The sequence below is a fragment of the Cygnus atratus genome, chromosome 4 (genome assembly GCF_013377495.2).
Source record: "Cygnus atratus isolate AKBS03 ecotype Queensland, Australia chromosome 4, CAtr_DNAZoo_HiC_assembly, whole genome shotgun sequence".
In the NCBI taxonomy this organism is placed as follows: domain Eukaryota; kingdom Metazoa; phylum Chordata; class Aves; order Anseriformes; family Anatidae; genus Cygnus; species Cygnus atratus.
The window spans coordinates 26,955,560-26,971,356 of NC_066365.1; the positions used below are offsets into that span (position 1 = coordinate 26,955,560).

The window sequence follows — 15,797 nt, forward strand, 5'->3', positions numbered from 1 at the left end:
TTCTTGTATATCAACTTAATTGCTAATGGATGTCAGTGAATATCTAGGGTACAAACAGTGAATGTAGTATTGAAGTTAGTATAGTCTAATTCACTATCCAGTGAATTTGCAACATAAGAATTATTCAGTACTGATCTTGCCAACCTTTTTGATTTTAGCAAAACACAAAACAGCTCCTGTTTTGTGTGTACTTTGATAAGGTAGGTTTCTTACATTTTTTTTTATCCTTTTTCCCAAAAATATAGGTCCATTGTCTTGGTAGCGAAATTGGAGCAGAGGTTTGGGAGCATCTTCTGGTAACAATTCGGTGTCCGTTTTTAGCTCTGTCTGCTACTATCAGTAACCCAGAACACCTAACTGAGTACGCTTGGAATTTTTCTCATTCAAAAGAGCATATTTAAATTGGATATGAACTATTGATACGAACTGATGGGTATGAACAATTACGACTGAGAGGCAACAGATTTGGAATTATACTGTTTTATGTATTATATACATATAATTGACACCAAACAATTTTGTAACTCTTAACTCTCTGTAATGAGAACAGGCATTCATTCCTATTCTTTCAGACCCTCTAAGAGAGCTGGGCAGAGTTGTTCAGGAGTTTTTTGCATCTATTTGATTTGCCAAAACCTGATAAGCATACTTACCCATCATCAGTCAAGGAAGACACCTGTCTCTGTATGTATAATGATGGTGTGATTTCACATTTATGAACTGCACCCTGGGATAAACTGGAGAAAATTGCACTGAAAATGGTGAGAGGGGGGACTGGAAATTCTATAGGAGAAACAGAGCAGAATGTAGTACTTCATCTATTATAGTTGTATCAGTTTTCAAAAAAAAATATTTTTTACAGCTTGGCTTTATTTTATTCTTGAACCGTAGGTGGTTACAAAGTGTGAAAAGGTATTGGCAACGTGCTGAGAACAGGATAGAAGAAAGCCCTACCAACTCTGAAAAGAATTCTACAAGAAAACTTAAAGTGAAATCTAAAGTAAAAGAACAAAAAAAATCATACCGTGTTAGACTAGGTGTGTATCAGAATGTTTTATAATAATAATAAATTGTAGTGTCCTTCCCGCAAACACTTTGATCACACTGCGTGGACTTAAGCATATGTATGGTTTTTAAATAAAATCAAATCAAACTACTTGCTTTTTAAAACCAACAATGTATCATGACGTTTTTGTCTATTTGCAGTCCTGTATGGAGAAAGATACAACGATTTGGAAAAGTATGTGTGTTCTTCAACGGGTGGTGATTTTCTCATTGAACATTATCACCCATGTGCTGCATTAACAGTCAATCATGTAAGCATAGCACTGGTGCAAAAATAGTTTATCAACAGTTAAATTAAATAATATGGATTCCATCAAAATGATTATTTTCTTTTGTTTAAACTCTTTGCAGATTGAGAACTATGGTATTCCTGCAGATCTTTCTCTGTCTCCAAGAGAGAGCGTTCAGCTGTATGACACAATGGTAGAAGTCTGGAAGGAGTGGCCAAGGGCACAGGTGGGTATACAGATCTGTGGACAGAATATATAAAAAGTAAATAGATAATAAAGTAATGCAGTGTTTTATATTGTTGCTTTCAAGGAGCTAGATCCTGAGGAGTTTGTCTCTTTCAAGAATAAAGTAGTAATAAAAAAGATGGATGTGAGGAAATATGAGCAGGAACTGAAGAAAGAGCTAAGCAAATGGATTGAACTTGGCCAAAGACAGAAGGTAACAGTTGTTAGAGGGGTGTGTTTTTAAGACTCTGTACAGCTGTAATGTAATGATTATACAGTAATATAACTAGACAATTATGGGAGCTTCTCCTCCCTAATTATTACTTATAAGTATTAGCTGCTGCTGTGCTGAAAGATAAGTGCTAATATTTGTGGCATTTCAGTAAGAATTTTCAAGGTTGTTTTCACAAGCTTCTCTGGGAATCAGACTTCTGGTACTGCTGCGAGATTCCGATTTCTGATTCTTTTAGTGTACCTCCTACAATTAGTGACAATATTGTACCACAATTCTGCGTCTTTAGCCTACTTCTTTTTCTTTTACTGATCATTTGAAACCTTCCCTGTAACCAAGGACAGAAGGTATGTTTCTATGTAAAAGACAGAAATTTAAGTAATGGACTTTAAATTGGAAGATCAAGTCCTTAATTAGAGGCCATATATTCCTATATCATAAATAGGTGTATGAGGAGGTGGTGAATAAAAAACAAGGAGACAATAAAGAATATTTTGGGGAAAAAAAAAAACAAGCTTCTTGAAATGTGACGCTTGAATGTGAAAATATATCATAATTGGTATGTTAGTAGTGCTTTATTATTTCCACTGTGATGGTAGACGTGAATGCTACAGTGATTTGCATTTTGAGTTCTTACTGAAGTCATTGTGTTCTGCAGACCTTTTAAGTCTGTAAACTATATGAGGCCACTGTAGTTCTGCATGATTTAAAAAAATGAGCTGATAGAAGCTGTCACAGGAAACTTTGCCTTCAGCCAGAAGTTTGTGCCATTAAAATCTCCTCAATAATATTTTGGTCAGGTATATGAGCTTCTGGATCACTTTAAGCCCCAACCTGTGGATTGCTCAGATCAGGAAAAATGGATGCAATTTGCATGCTTTGTTGAAAAATTGCATGAGATGGATAAATTGCCTGCCATAATTTTTATGTAAGTATTTATATTCCATGTGTTATGTGTGTATTGACTAGATTCAGAAAAATGGTATTAGAGATAAATATTGATATGGCTTGGCAAATTCCATTTATGTCCTTTTCTTATATTTGTTCTAAAGTTTGTGAAGTAAAGGCTTACAAGCTCTATCAATCTGTGTACCTTTATGGGACTAAAGTTTTAGCTGAAGTAAAACTGGGAGTGATTGATTATTGCGTGGAAAGGTTAGAATCCATGCATGATACCTGAGGAAAATTATAATCTGAATCACATTAAAATGAGAGTTGGATTCTCTGTTGCTTTGCCCCAGTGTAATAAGTAAAAATTGTGCTGTTTAATTAGAGGTGCAAACAGTGTATGTTGGGGCAGATTTGCTAGGGAAAAGGGCAGAATGAGGTCTTATGAATATGTCATTTAACATGGTTTTAGTACAGAGCCTCTCACAACATCATCTTATATACAGCAAAATGCATGAGTGAAACTTTTGCATATATCTGAGATGTATTTTCACAAAACATGGAAAACATGCATAACCTACTGATAATACCATTATTGTCAGTGATATTGCTAATATTAGTAAAGTAGGCATGTTACCTCAATGCTTGTCCTAATAATGAAAAGAAAGTACTTACCATTAAACAGTTGTCCAGTGCATATTCTCATTGTAGTAACATGTAGGAACAATCACATAAATGTGTTACATAAATATAAGAAGTTTACTCATCTCTGTATGAAGCATTGCCTTTCCTTGCTTTGAATTGTTAGGGGGAGAATGCTCTCTGGCTGTTCAGTTCTTATGTGTTTTTGCTGTTTTTAAAAAAAAAAAAAAGCATTTCTATTTCTGAAAGAACTCTAGAAAGAAAGAAGCAAAAAAGTGTGTATACAGGTCAATGGTGCATCTCAAATGACTCTAATTGCTAATAAGTTATTTCTTTTTATATTTTGAGTGGCAGTCTAGTTGCAAATTAATGCTATGACTGATTTCCAGCAGTCTGGTTCTAAATTAATGCTATGGCTGATTTCCAGGTGAAGCCAACAGATTTCAAAAGCAGTCTTAGATATTTTTAATTCATTCACATGAGTGATTTTAGAGCTGCTGTATTAACTGCATTGTCCTTTTGAGGCACTTAATAGGACGTTCCAAGGTGCTTCTCCTCAGGAGAGACAGATGAATAACTTACTCTCATCTACCCTGGAATGATGAGTCATTATAAATTTTTGGTGACCAATGGCTCTTACAAGGGGCTGTGTGTAGAGTATGTATTCTATTTTTAATAGACAACTGATAAATGATCATGGTGGGACAAGAACACGTTATAGACCGGTGAACATGGATGCATAACCTAGATGTGAAGTTGGGGTGTGAGCTTGAGAAATCTGTTATCTGATGTTTTAAGGCATAGGTGTAGTGTAACTGCACTTCATAGACCTCCCCAATGTTGTAGTCAGACAAGGAACAAGCATCAGAAAGAATTTCAAAAAAAATAAATTTCTAGTTACATGTCCAAGTCCTGAGAATTTGTGATGGAGATGAAGGGGATGAGGAGCCCTCACAAGAAGTAGATACTGACATGGAGTAACAGATTGGTGCTGGCAAGCTTTTTTTCCCCTAAGCCTTTATTGATGTGTGAGGTTGGAAAGCTGTCACCCGTTGTGGTATTTTGTCAACATGGAATTAGTAAAGACTTCTGAGAGAGTAGGTATCAGAGCTGTAGAAACCAAGTTGCTATTGCAACTATTGGTGGTAGGGAAAGCAGTACCTTTTCTTTTCTTAAAGCCACCAGGGAAAGAAGTATGCTGGCACCATATTTGTACTTAAATGGCTGAATAAACTCTGTGACAGAGAGAACTTTAAATCACCCAGTGTGGGCTTCAGAGGAATCAGGAGTAAATGGAAAATAATTGCAATTGAGCTCTGTTACCTGTAAAGAAGTGAAAAGCTTAAGTTAAGAAGTTACCTCTGAGTCTTAAGACCTGTGTTTGGCCTTCACGAGGATAAAGTCCTTCCATTTTTGCTCCTGTTCTTGATGACTGCCAGATCTGAATGACTTGTGAGCATTCTAATGGACTAGGATGCAACTTCATGCCAGGTGTTGCCAACCCTTGTATGGTGATAGCTAACAGTCTCTTCCCACTACAATAAGAATTTAAGAAATGTTTTCTGACTGAGAAGCTGGAAGAGTCCCAGCTAAGCTAACAGTCCAGTATTGAAAAAGCTATGCGAAAGAACAGCTGTGTAGAATACCAAGAAAAACAGTCATTCCTTTTCAACTGGCTAGTTGAGAAGGATTAAATGATTTAAGGTACAGTCTATTTTATATGTATGTCCATGTGCCAACTTAGGGAAAGATAGGACTGTTTACTGTAGATAATTAACTGGCAGAACCATTTTACATGTTACCACTCAGTTTTGAAATAATTGTAGTTTGAAAGTGAACACAGCCTATGGCTTGGGGATCAAATAGCAATGATGCACTTCTAATTATTAGAATTTACTGTAGTCAAGTAATAAGGCTGAGTATTATTGTAGCAGCATTACATACACGTACAAATAAAAATTTATATTAGCGTTCACCTAACTGATGTATATCACATCTTATTTACTTCAAGATTTGGCTTAGATTCAGTGGAGCGTGCAGCCAATAATATATTCATCCATTTGTTGGAAAAACGAAAAAATGAACAAGACCCTAAAGCCAAGAGGGAAATAGAGGACATAAAGGACAAACTAAGAAAAGTGAATAAATCGCTAATGAAATGCAAGCCAAAGTAAGTATTGTAACTATGTATTGTGAAAAAGCTTGTATACTATGACAGAGCAAAGTCTTGTGGTAAGTTATTTCTGGGGAATGTACCTTACAGCAGCATCCAGTTGTAATACAGTAGTCGCGGTTCTTCTGCGTGCTCCAGCAACCCACAGAGTAGGAGCAGCTGCATGGTGGGTATCAATCAGCAATACCTAGTGTGTAGTTAGGCAGCAGAGAGATACCAGTGTGGCTGACACTGTGTAAAGTGCTAGCACTACAGAATGAGGATCAGAGAGAAATTTGAGTATGCGAGATTGGTCAATTTGGAATAATCCAGTAATGAGGTGATATCGAGCTATTTGTTTCCCCCTTAGCCTTGAACTTTCTCGATTTTTGTGATCATAGGGTATAGATTTTTAAAGGCATTTAGGAATTAATTATGGATATAGTTACTAGGTTTGTCAGGAACACAAAGCACCATTTTTTTGCCCTCCTAATTGTGACAAATTGCAGTGCATTCCTCAAGCATAATATTGTGAAGGAATGAACTTGGCTGACTTTAATGGTACTAAGTGAGAACTTGAAAATCCAGTAAGAATTTAGACATGTACATTGAAATAGCATGAAAATATGCTTCTAAATATTTTCCCTCTCTTCTCTTCAAATCCTTCCCTAAATCCTTAAAGTCAATGTCATTATTGGCAGTAAATGGATCACATTTCTCTTTTGTGTTGATTTTTTCTACTGTGTAATACTGTTAGCTTACTAATTTGCTAAACAGTGGTATTAACGATTGCTGTCCTCATCTTCCTTCAATTTTCCTTGTCACCACAATTACTCATCTGTACTTCATCCAGAGTTATTCGTTATTTTGCATGCAAGCCAAGATAAAATGAAGCTGTTAGCATTATGAGTAAATCTACTTCAACAGATCTATCTACACGTTTGAGCCTACAGTTTAAAAGGGAATGCATCTGTAACTTTTAGAACACACAGAATATATTAAAATAGAGAAATATATGTTAATTACAGAACTAATATTTTTTATTGTATATTTTATACAGTGATACCAAAAAGCTGAAACCCAGTAAAGTGGAAAGCATAATACAGCTTTTGACTATGAAAAAAGAGTTAGAGAAAAGACTTAAAAAGCTTAGTGTGATACCTTCTGCGTGTACATATGCTGATCCTAAAGCAGTAGATGAAGATGTAAGTAACTCGCTGATACTTACAACATGTTTTTGGTTTTGTATGTCTAAAATGCTTGAATTTGTGCAAAATTTCATAAGACATCAATATGTGATGCATTTGTATTCACTGACTTCATGAAGCATTCTGAATTCGATTCCAGGTCTCAATCTTCAATAACCTTGTTTTTAAGATGTACAGAGAACTTTCATTCTGCCAAATAAAAAGATATCGACTTGTTCTTGTGGGATGTACATGACAACTAATTCATTTCCATGAAATAGTAGCAGTGCAGTTCTGTTACTTGTTGATTCAGGTTTCAGACTCATATTTTCTGAATCATTAGCATAGGCTATATGTCACCTCTCTGTGTGAAAGATCTATATAGACCTTTCTGAACCCTTCATATCATATGAAAATAACAAATTATTTTAGGCCCTAAAAGTTCTAGTCTCCACAAAGAAAAATTTTCCATGTTCTTAAGCATGTTTATGCCCCCTAAGGAAGGAAAAGCTCAGAAAAGCACTGAAAGTCTGCAGGTGTCTATCACCAATATTAATGCAGATATTTGTATACAAAATAATTAAGGAATAATTTATGAAGGAGACTATATGATGTAGTTTCCATCAATAGTGGGTGAATGGGCCTTGATCCCCTTTGGTCTAAAGTTCCTGAAAATGACTCCGGTTCACATAGCTGTCTCTCCATGGCTTTTGTTTAAATTTAAAAAAAAAAAAAAAAAAAGTAATTGTGATACATACTTTTTAATTCAGAGAAATGATGTTCAAAAATTTGAAGTGTCTTGGTAATTCTTTGTGCTTATTGTTACATCTCTAGAAGGAGAGGTAAATGTTGTGTATTGGGACCAGATGTGAAAATTCTCACGATTCCTATCCTGGGAACTTGGGAACCCAATGTCATTTTTAGACTTTTGTCAGCCAGCATCAAAAGAGTATTGCTTTCCCACAGGTGCACATGGGTAAAAACAGTGAAGTAGTTTGGACTTTTGGAACAGATGGCATTTAGCTACTGGGTGAAGTTCAGAAAATGCTGAAGAAGCTTACTTTAGTGCTATTTCTGAATTTGGGAAAGGGAAGCTCATAACTGTGTGGTGAAATGGTACCAAGGGGGCATGACAAACAAAAGCAAAAGAGTATAATCTTCCCATAGCTACTTTGCAATTTGTTCAGAGGTAGTGGCATGGTGTACATGGTCATAAAGCCATGTGTTGAGTAGAAAAATTAAGGACACGTAAATTTGCTGTGTCTGGTTGCAACTAGCTGCATGATTTGAAGATTGGGACTGTGTAATGGCATTTTTTGTAAAAGTGAAAAAAAGTGATAGCGTATAAAAATATACCGAAGTGCCTGGATTTGTGGACATAATGAAGCTACTGATGGTATACATCTAGTTATGTACTTCGAGCTTCAAGTTTACTGAAGATCTTAAACAGATATGTTTCTCTGTAGCACTTGGAACTTTTATTCTGTTTTCATTGACAATACCTGGTTGTGGTTAATACTTAACATTTCTTTTTTATTTGTAGACTTTGAAGAAGATTTTTTATCGACTTAGGTTTGAGAGAAAGGGTTACCTTCAGGAAATGCTGGCACGGAGGGGCATTGGGTATCATCATGGATCTATGGCCATAAAGCAGAGACAAGCAGTGGAGATGCTTTTCAGACTGGGATATATCAAGGTTGAAAAATCAGGATCAGTTCTTCTTTCTTTTTCCTTTCATTTTCTCTATACATGTAATTTAAAATGTCTAGTGTACCTTTCATCAGTGGTAGAATATATTGCATTTACTTTATCATGCTCATTCTTGAAATGTTGACATAAAGGTTTTCAAATTAATAAAATGAACTAAGTGAATTGATAGCTGTAGAACTTAATTTCTAACTAAGAGTTGCTGTCCTTCAGATTAGCATCTGAACAGTTAAAAGATGTTGACCTGAAACAACTAAAAGTGTTTTAGTGAACTGAACTGTATAGGACCATGATACTTTGTACTCTTTTGATAGAATATTATTTCCATTTGTTCTTCATAAAAGATGTGGTATAAACTTTCAAGATATAGAAGTTTCTAACTTTATATACGTATATAATAACTATGTTTACACAGTGAAATTCATGTATTATCATAGCTCTGTTAAATTAGTCAGATTAAATTTTAGTCCTATGAAAAATAATAGTAAAATTCCTGTTGATATAAGCTGGATATTATAGGTTTTTCAAAATTTGGTATTGCCATTTCTCATAGAAATACTCTTGTTCGATACTTTATAGGTCGTCACAGCTACTTCAACACTTGCTCTAGGAATCAACATGCCATGTAAATCTGTTGTCTTTGCTGATGATTCTGTCTTTTTGGATGCACTGAACTACAGACAGGTATGGAAATAGAATGCTTGCAGTTTCTATTACAAGCACAAAGTAGCTGGCATCACACAAATTCAGAAAAGTGTCTTTTACATATACTTCTGGATGTGTTCTGAGTTTTAGCTGTTTACTTTGGTGACAATAATAATTTTAGCTAGTGTGATTTTACTGATGTTTCAGAACTGACAACCCACAAACAACGTGCATAGTCAAGACCTGTTTCAGCATTGAAAATATTGCAATTGCTCACTGAGTGGCATAGACTTGGTTTTCAGTTATGAGAGTCATTAGAGAGAAGTCCTTTGTTCTAGACATTTTTTGCACATGTGAAAAATATGTAAGAACATTCAGTGGGGATGTAGCAAAGAGAAGAAAGATTGCTGACTAGATTAATTAGGACCTTTGAGTTAATTTGAGTTAATTCTGTTGTGGAATGCAATGTGGTACTGTGTGCAAACGCAGTAACACAGAATGCCTCAAGTCATGTGACAATTTACTGGGTAGGCTGAGAAACGTTAGACTCTTCATTAGCCTCTGTTCCCTGCTTTTCTGCTTCTTTTCAAACCTGTATTTTAATAAAGTACTTGCCTCTGGCTCAGGACTGTGTTAGCCAGATGCTGCTAATAGCGTCACCTGGCAGGTAGCTCTCAAAGTCAGAGAGCGAGTGGATTTGTGCAGCAATGAGACCTATGTGCATCTCCCTTCTACTGTACATCAATGATATGACTGCAGCTTTGTCATGTTGTCTGGTACGAGGGGAAAGTACCAGTACAGGTCTGGCACAACAAACCTGATGAAGAAGGGATGATCCAAGCGAGGGAATGCACCTTTAGGTAACTTCCCTGTGCTCTTACTCATATTCTCTGCTCTGCATTCATGCTGAAGCTCCCTCTGCTCTAGAAATAATTCAAAGCTAAATGTAACTTGAAAATGAAGCTGATATATAGGTTTTAAATGAAGTATAAATTACCTTGAAGAAATACAAATATTAAAAAGATGTATGAGACCGTAAGTATCCTTTCCAATGTTTAGGTCCTGTAACAAATGTGCGAGTTCATGAAAATAAGGTAAAAGAAAAAAAAAAACACTTTAAACCAGCTATATCTTAAATACAGCACATTTTTGCACACATTACTTGAATAATTTTGCATAAATACCTTATTAAGATTGTGTAGATGGTAGCAGTATATACAACTTAGGTGTATTTTATCCAAAATTTTAATAATGTTGTTATTTTAATAATAATACAAAGATTTTATTCTTAGATGTCAGGACGTGCTGGAAGACGGGGACATGATATGATTGGAAATGTGTTCTTCTATGATATACCACTGCCCAAAGTTGAAAGACTTATCAAATCAAATGTACCTCAACTGAAAGGCCAATTTCCTCTGACTATTACCTTAATACTGAGACTCATGCTGTTGTCTGCGAAGGCTGATGACAAAGCAGATGCCAGTGCAAAGGTTTAATATTTTTTCAAAGTATAATTTAATTAATTCTTACTCGGTTTAATTGAACAATATCTCCTTAACATGAGTTATGCATTTCAAAACTAAGCAATCTGTCTCCAAATGAAATCTCATACACTCCTATTCTGTATCTAGTACCTGTAACATCTTCTCTAATGTATTGCACTGTCCATTTTCATGCATTTATTCTTTGCAATAAATATTATTATCCAACAGAATGCTACTATCAGGAAGGTATTTTTACTCTGACTCTTGTATACAATTTTTGCATTAACTTGGAGAATCACAAAATCTTCCCATATTTAAAATTTCAGCTTTATTTGAGGAAAAGATGTGAACATATCTTTCTGTAGAGAAGAGGGAGCTATGAATTCCTATCTCAGTTGAAACAAAGTGAAAATGCCACGTATTACTCACTTGTTGAAATCAGCGCACAATCCATCAGCATGAAATCCATCATCTCTGGAATCAAAAATTGTTATTCTTGCCATTTAATGTAGTGACTTAAGTAAATTAAGTAAACAGTCCATGATTATGATTACAAACTTCTCAGAGATCTCCCCTTGTAATTGTTCAGAAACTCTTACATCCAGCTGATCTGTTTCTCTAGATCCATTCCAGCATATAGACATTTTTAAGGACTCAAGGAATTCAGACATAAGCGCAGTCAACTTTTTAAGATAATAAATTGGTAAACTGTGTTAAATATTTAAAATGGTATTAAAGTGTAAGGAATCATTTAATGGTTAGTTTAATGATGCAAATTTAATGGTTTTAATTTAATGATGCAAGCTTATATTTAAATCCTTTTCCTATAGATCTGTATATGAATTTCATGTAATCAGCTTTACAAACCTCAGCATAAGTTTAGAAAATTAACATATACCTGACAGACAGAATGGACATTTTCACAAGCACTTCCAAGAATTAGGCATTCAATTTAAATAAATAAATAACAAAAATCCAACAGTACCTCCAACCTGACATTTCTAGTCTGAAAAGTGATTGATAAAATAAAGCATAAAAGCTGGATTTTGAATTTGTTTGCTTGTTACAATACAGACGTTCCCTTGCATTTCTAATTTTTTTTTTCTTTTTTGTTTGTTTGATCAGGCATTGTCAGTGTTGAAGCACTCACTGATGACTTTCAAAAACGAAAGACATGCTGAAATATTAAAAATTTATTTTATGTTTTCCTTGCAGTTTCTTATCAAAGAGGTATGTTTTAACTCATTCTGGATGTTTGTCTGTAAATACAGGTTTGCTTATCTGAAATGTGCAGATTCTGAAAACATGTTAAGAACTCCTGTTTGTGTTCTCTTTCATTTAAGAACCATGTTTTTTATATTACATAGAAATAGGCCATTTCTGCTGGAAACAAATTTAAGGAAACAGATTAAATTAAGGTGCTTTAAGTCCAGGGTTAATTCTGAGCTACTTATGCAATAAATTGGGAAAGTCTCATGGTATGGTCTATATGATCACACATTGATTAGGAAAATGAGTTGTGCATTTATATTACATATACAGATATTTGAAATATACATGGATTTGAAATGTTAGAGGTTTAAAATATACTAAGAATAACATAGTTTCCAAAACGCGGGGAGGAAATTATACCTCTAACAAAAATTTAGGAAATAGCTCCTAGGGAAAATTGAAAATTTGTGGTGTATCTCTCCATTGTAATAGTTTCAATTTAATGGATACCATTTTGGATTTTTTTTTGTGCGTAACATCCTTTTTAGCTTATAGGCCAGGCCTACAGACAGGAAGAGGCATAAATAATATGATTACATTTAAGAATCATCTGAGTCCAGTTTTCCCAGCATTGCTTCCAGTTAGAAGCCCAGTGGCTCTGCCCTGCCTCTGATGAGTGAAAACCTTATGTGTGAAACCTGGAGTCTGACAATCCCATTGAAGAGAAATCCCATCTTCAAGTCAGTGTAAGGGCGAGATTAGTAATATTTTCAAAAAGTTACAGTTAATTTAAGAACTGGTCAAAACAGGCTGATGTACCTTATATGCTGTCTCTAATATTTTTCTTAAGGAAGAGTATTAAAAAAAGCAACTATAGAGAGTGATGGTTATCTAGATACTCCCTCCTTTCTTACAGGGTGTGATGCAGAGTGCTCTCTGCCAGGACAGGTGTCATGGAACTTACAGCCTTTGATAGAGTTTTATTACCTGAGTTTGTCCTGTTGTTTCTGTGTTGTTTTTTTGTTTGTTTGTTTGTTTTGTTTTTGAAACTATAAAGGCTTTCAGCACCTGGACATCCTGCAGAACATATTTGACAGATCACTGCTTGTGTGCTTTTATCCCATTGAACATTTGGATTTTCTTTTTCGAATGAAAGTTGCATCAAATCTTTCTTTGGTGACCGTATGCACTTTGATTTGCAACATGGTCTAAATGGGCACTAAAACTATGAAGTCAATAATTATGCTTTGCACCAGGAGATGAAGATTTCCCATGGAAATTCTCAAATAGTTGGTGACTTGTTTTTCAGTAATGACAAAGTTTTGGCTTTCATGGGGAACTGAGTAGGTACCTATGCATTGGGTTGAAGGACTATGCCTTTGAATGCCACTATTTTATATTTTTGTCAAATGCAATTTCATCTGTCACAACTAAGCTTATTTTGCTTTTAAATTAAATAGAGCTACTTGGATCAAGAAGGTAACCCCATGGGATTTGCTGGACTTGTGACACACTTACACTATCATGAACCTTCAAATTTTGTCTTAGTGAGTTTTCTTGTGAAAGGTTTGTTCCACAAATTGTGCCAGCCAATTAAGAAAGGTAAATAATATGCCATGCATCTTAAGTCTGTGGCAGCCTCTGTAACCCCAATGGTTCTAAAATTCTCTGGGTGCCTGCCTTCCTGCTACTGCTGCCTTTTGCTGGCCTTCATCTCTATCTCGTTGGTCTGTGCCTATACACACTCTGCAAGTGCTTGTATTTTGTCTGAGAAAACCAACACGCATATGGCAATACTAATACCATGAACCTAAATGTACTGTTTGTGAAAAATTATGAGATAAAAAGAATGCTGTACATAGAAAAGTCCATTTGATCTGGAAAAATTAATAATTCTGACTCCAGAGCAAGATTTGAATGCCATGTAGTAAATAAGATGGATGACCACTCTGAATATCAACAAGTTAACAAAAGTACTACTGCTAATGTCATATTACATGAGTAAAATTCATTTTGTGCTGACAAGCTGAAGTGTGTAAACAAATGCAAAACTATGTTGGATACTGTTCTTATAAACTCTCTTGACAATAGCAGCTGGGAGGGAAACTCCTGAATGGAAGTTATTTTAAGCAAAATGTTTTTGGTAAATTTTCATACTTAACCCATGTGCCTACTGTTTTGACAGACTCAAATGACTTTTCAGATGATGTCCTGGAAAAGCTAGTGCTTATTCTAGCAAATCTGTTTGGGCAGAAGTATCTTCCGGCCTGCTCAATGACATTGAAACACAAATTTTACCAGTCCAAGGTAGAGAAATGATTGGTCTTTATTGTAACTTACGTTGTGTGCCACCTTAATGACTATGTTTCAATTTGTTGGCTAGTGTGTTGTCATTGTGGATGTACAATAGTCTGGTGGGTGAGCAGCTAGCCCTACTTTCCGGATTAGGGCAAAGAAGCCTTGATACAACCATAGAAGTAGCAATTGTGTGTCACGTTAAATGAAAAGTACTGAATTATTCAAGAATTACTTAGAGATGATGTTTTACTGTCATATTTCAAAATCTAAAGTTATGGAAAACACAGTGTCTCTTTATACAATACAACCCAACTATATTTTTTGCCAAATGGGAGTTTACTTTCTTTTCCTCACTCTAATAGAATTTTGTCTTTTTCTAAGGAGCTGTAGCTTTTTCTGCCAAATACTAAAGACTCATAAGGACACCAGCATGTTCTGCAGTGCATGGCACCGTAGGCTTAGGGCTATCATTATCCAACAGCAAGATAGTATTGCTAAGATGAACATTAATATTAGCTGTGCACTAAGTTAACCCACCATGGGTATGGGCAGAAAGTGAAACACTTGTAACATACTCCTATTGTCTCTTTCATGCAAACCCTTAAAGCTTTGGCAGACACAGCTGTGGCTGGAAGAAAGGAAATTTTTTTCCATCTGAAGATGCTTTTTTGTCCAGTTTCCAGGAAGCGTTCCAAGAAAAATGTCACTAATTTCTGAAAAGTGGCCAGTCACATAAGAGGGATTACTGGACTGCTGTGGCTAATGGCAGCAAAGTATCAGGGTCTGTCATGTTGTCAGGGAACCTTTTCAACACTGAGATATACAAAATGAGAGCTGGGAAAGGCAGCACTCCAAAAGTCCCCTTTTAGCTAACTAATCATTAAATAATAAAGCTGAGTACTCTGTGAGTAAAAATTCTAGGAATTTTATACTTTTTGTTTTCCATGTCTTTTTCTGCATGAAATTGATGTTCATCTTTCTTTAAGATCCATGAATCAGAATTCAGTCAGGCAGTCTGACAAATTGGGTTAAATTTGGAGCTGTAGTCTTCTTTCTACTACTGCCCTGTCTGTGTACTAATATCTTATGTATGCACCCATGTAGAACTTACACTTGTGGAGAAATTACCCAAATTAAACAATAAACTGCATGTTATTTCAGGTCTTCCTAGAAGATCTGCCAGAAGACTTTGCAGAAGCTGTAAATGAGTACAACACCAAAGTTGAGGAAAATTTTGCTCATTTTCTTCTGACAACTGCCAAACTGGCAGATATGAAACAAGAATACAGACTTCCACTGTCAAAGACAGGTAGGAAGTAGGGGGTAGGGTGGGAAGCATAATCATTTATGAAATTGAGTATATTAGGAAAGTTTTTTTTTTTTTTTGGTAAAGGAAAAAAAGTGAATTCAGACGTTAATAAAGAGAGAGTTTCGATTTTACTTTTGTTTTACAAATGTTGTATATAATATAGAAGTTGCGTACAGGAAAAGGATCACTTTAGTTGGTATTCTTTTATGAATTTATAGTGGAAATAAGGGGAATTCTTTTAAAATAATTTAAAGTTCTTTTTAAAACTAATTTTTTTAATAAAAGCCTTTTTAAATATAATAATGAAGATATTTGTAGATGCCTGTGATATGTGAATTGCTTTCAGTCTTACAAAGGTTAGATTTTCAACATCTGAACAGCCTTAAGATTGAATTAACAGTTAAAGAACATTGTACCATGTGTTAAATCAATTAAGTTACTTATGCCAATAGATGCTGTCCAATGACCAGAGCGGTATGAAAAGACATTAGTATAAAATTACCAAGCGACATGGATTT

General features: G+C 35.1%; 1 protein-coding gene across 3 annotated transcripts in view; it reads left to right on the top strand.

Annotated features, from left to right (window-relative positions):
- Positions 1–15,797, top strand: part of DDX60 (DExD/H-box helicase 60) — a 43,258-nt gene that overhangs the window by 21,288 nt on the left and 6,173 nt on the right. For 2 of the 3 annotated variants that reach the window (XM_035552625.2, XM_050710494.1), the window contains 15 exons: positions 246–361; positions 892–1,037; positions 1,207–1,316; positions 1,417–1,521; positions 1,606–1,734; positions 2,553–2,680; positions 5,294–5,452; positions 6,495–6,639; positions 8,165–8,317; positions 8,908–9,012; positions 10,266–10,466; positions 11,586–11,690; positions 13,133–13,274; positions 13,858–13,979; positions 15,132–15,279. In XM_035552625.2, the coding sequence (XP_035408518.1) occupies positions 246–361; positions 892–1,037; positions 1,207–1,316; positions 1,417–1,521; positions 1,606–1,734; positions 2,553–2,680; positions 5,294–5,452; positions 6,495–6,639; positions 8,165–8,317; positions 8,908–9,012; positions 10,266–10,466; positions 11,586–11,690; positions 13,133–13,274; positions 13,858–13,979; positions 15,132–15,279 (2,014 nt within the window). The remainder of the gene's footprint in view (positions 1–245; positions 362–891; positions 1,038–1,206; positions 1,317–1,416; positions 1,522–1,605; positions 1,735–2,552; positions 2,681–5,293; positions 5,453–6,494; positions 6,640–8,164; positions 8,318–8,907; positions 9,013–10,265; positions 10,467–11,585; positions 11,691–13,132; positions 13,275–13,857; positions 13,980–15,131; positions 15,280–15,797) is intronic. The other variant, XM_035552632.2, reaches the window with a different exon arrangement.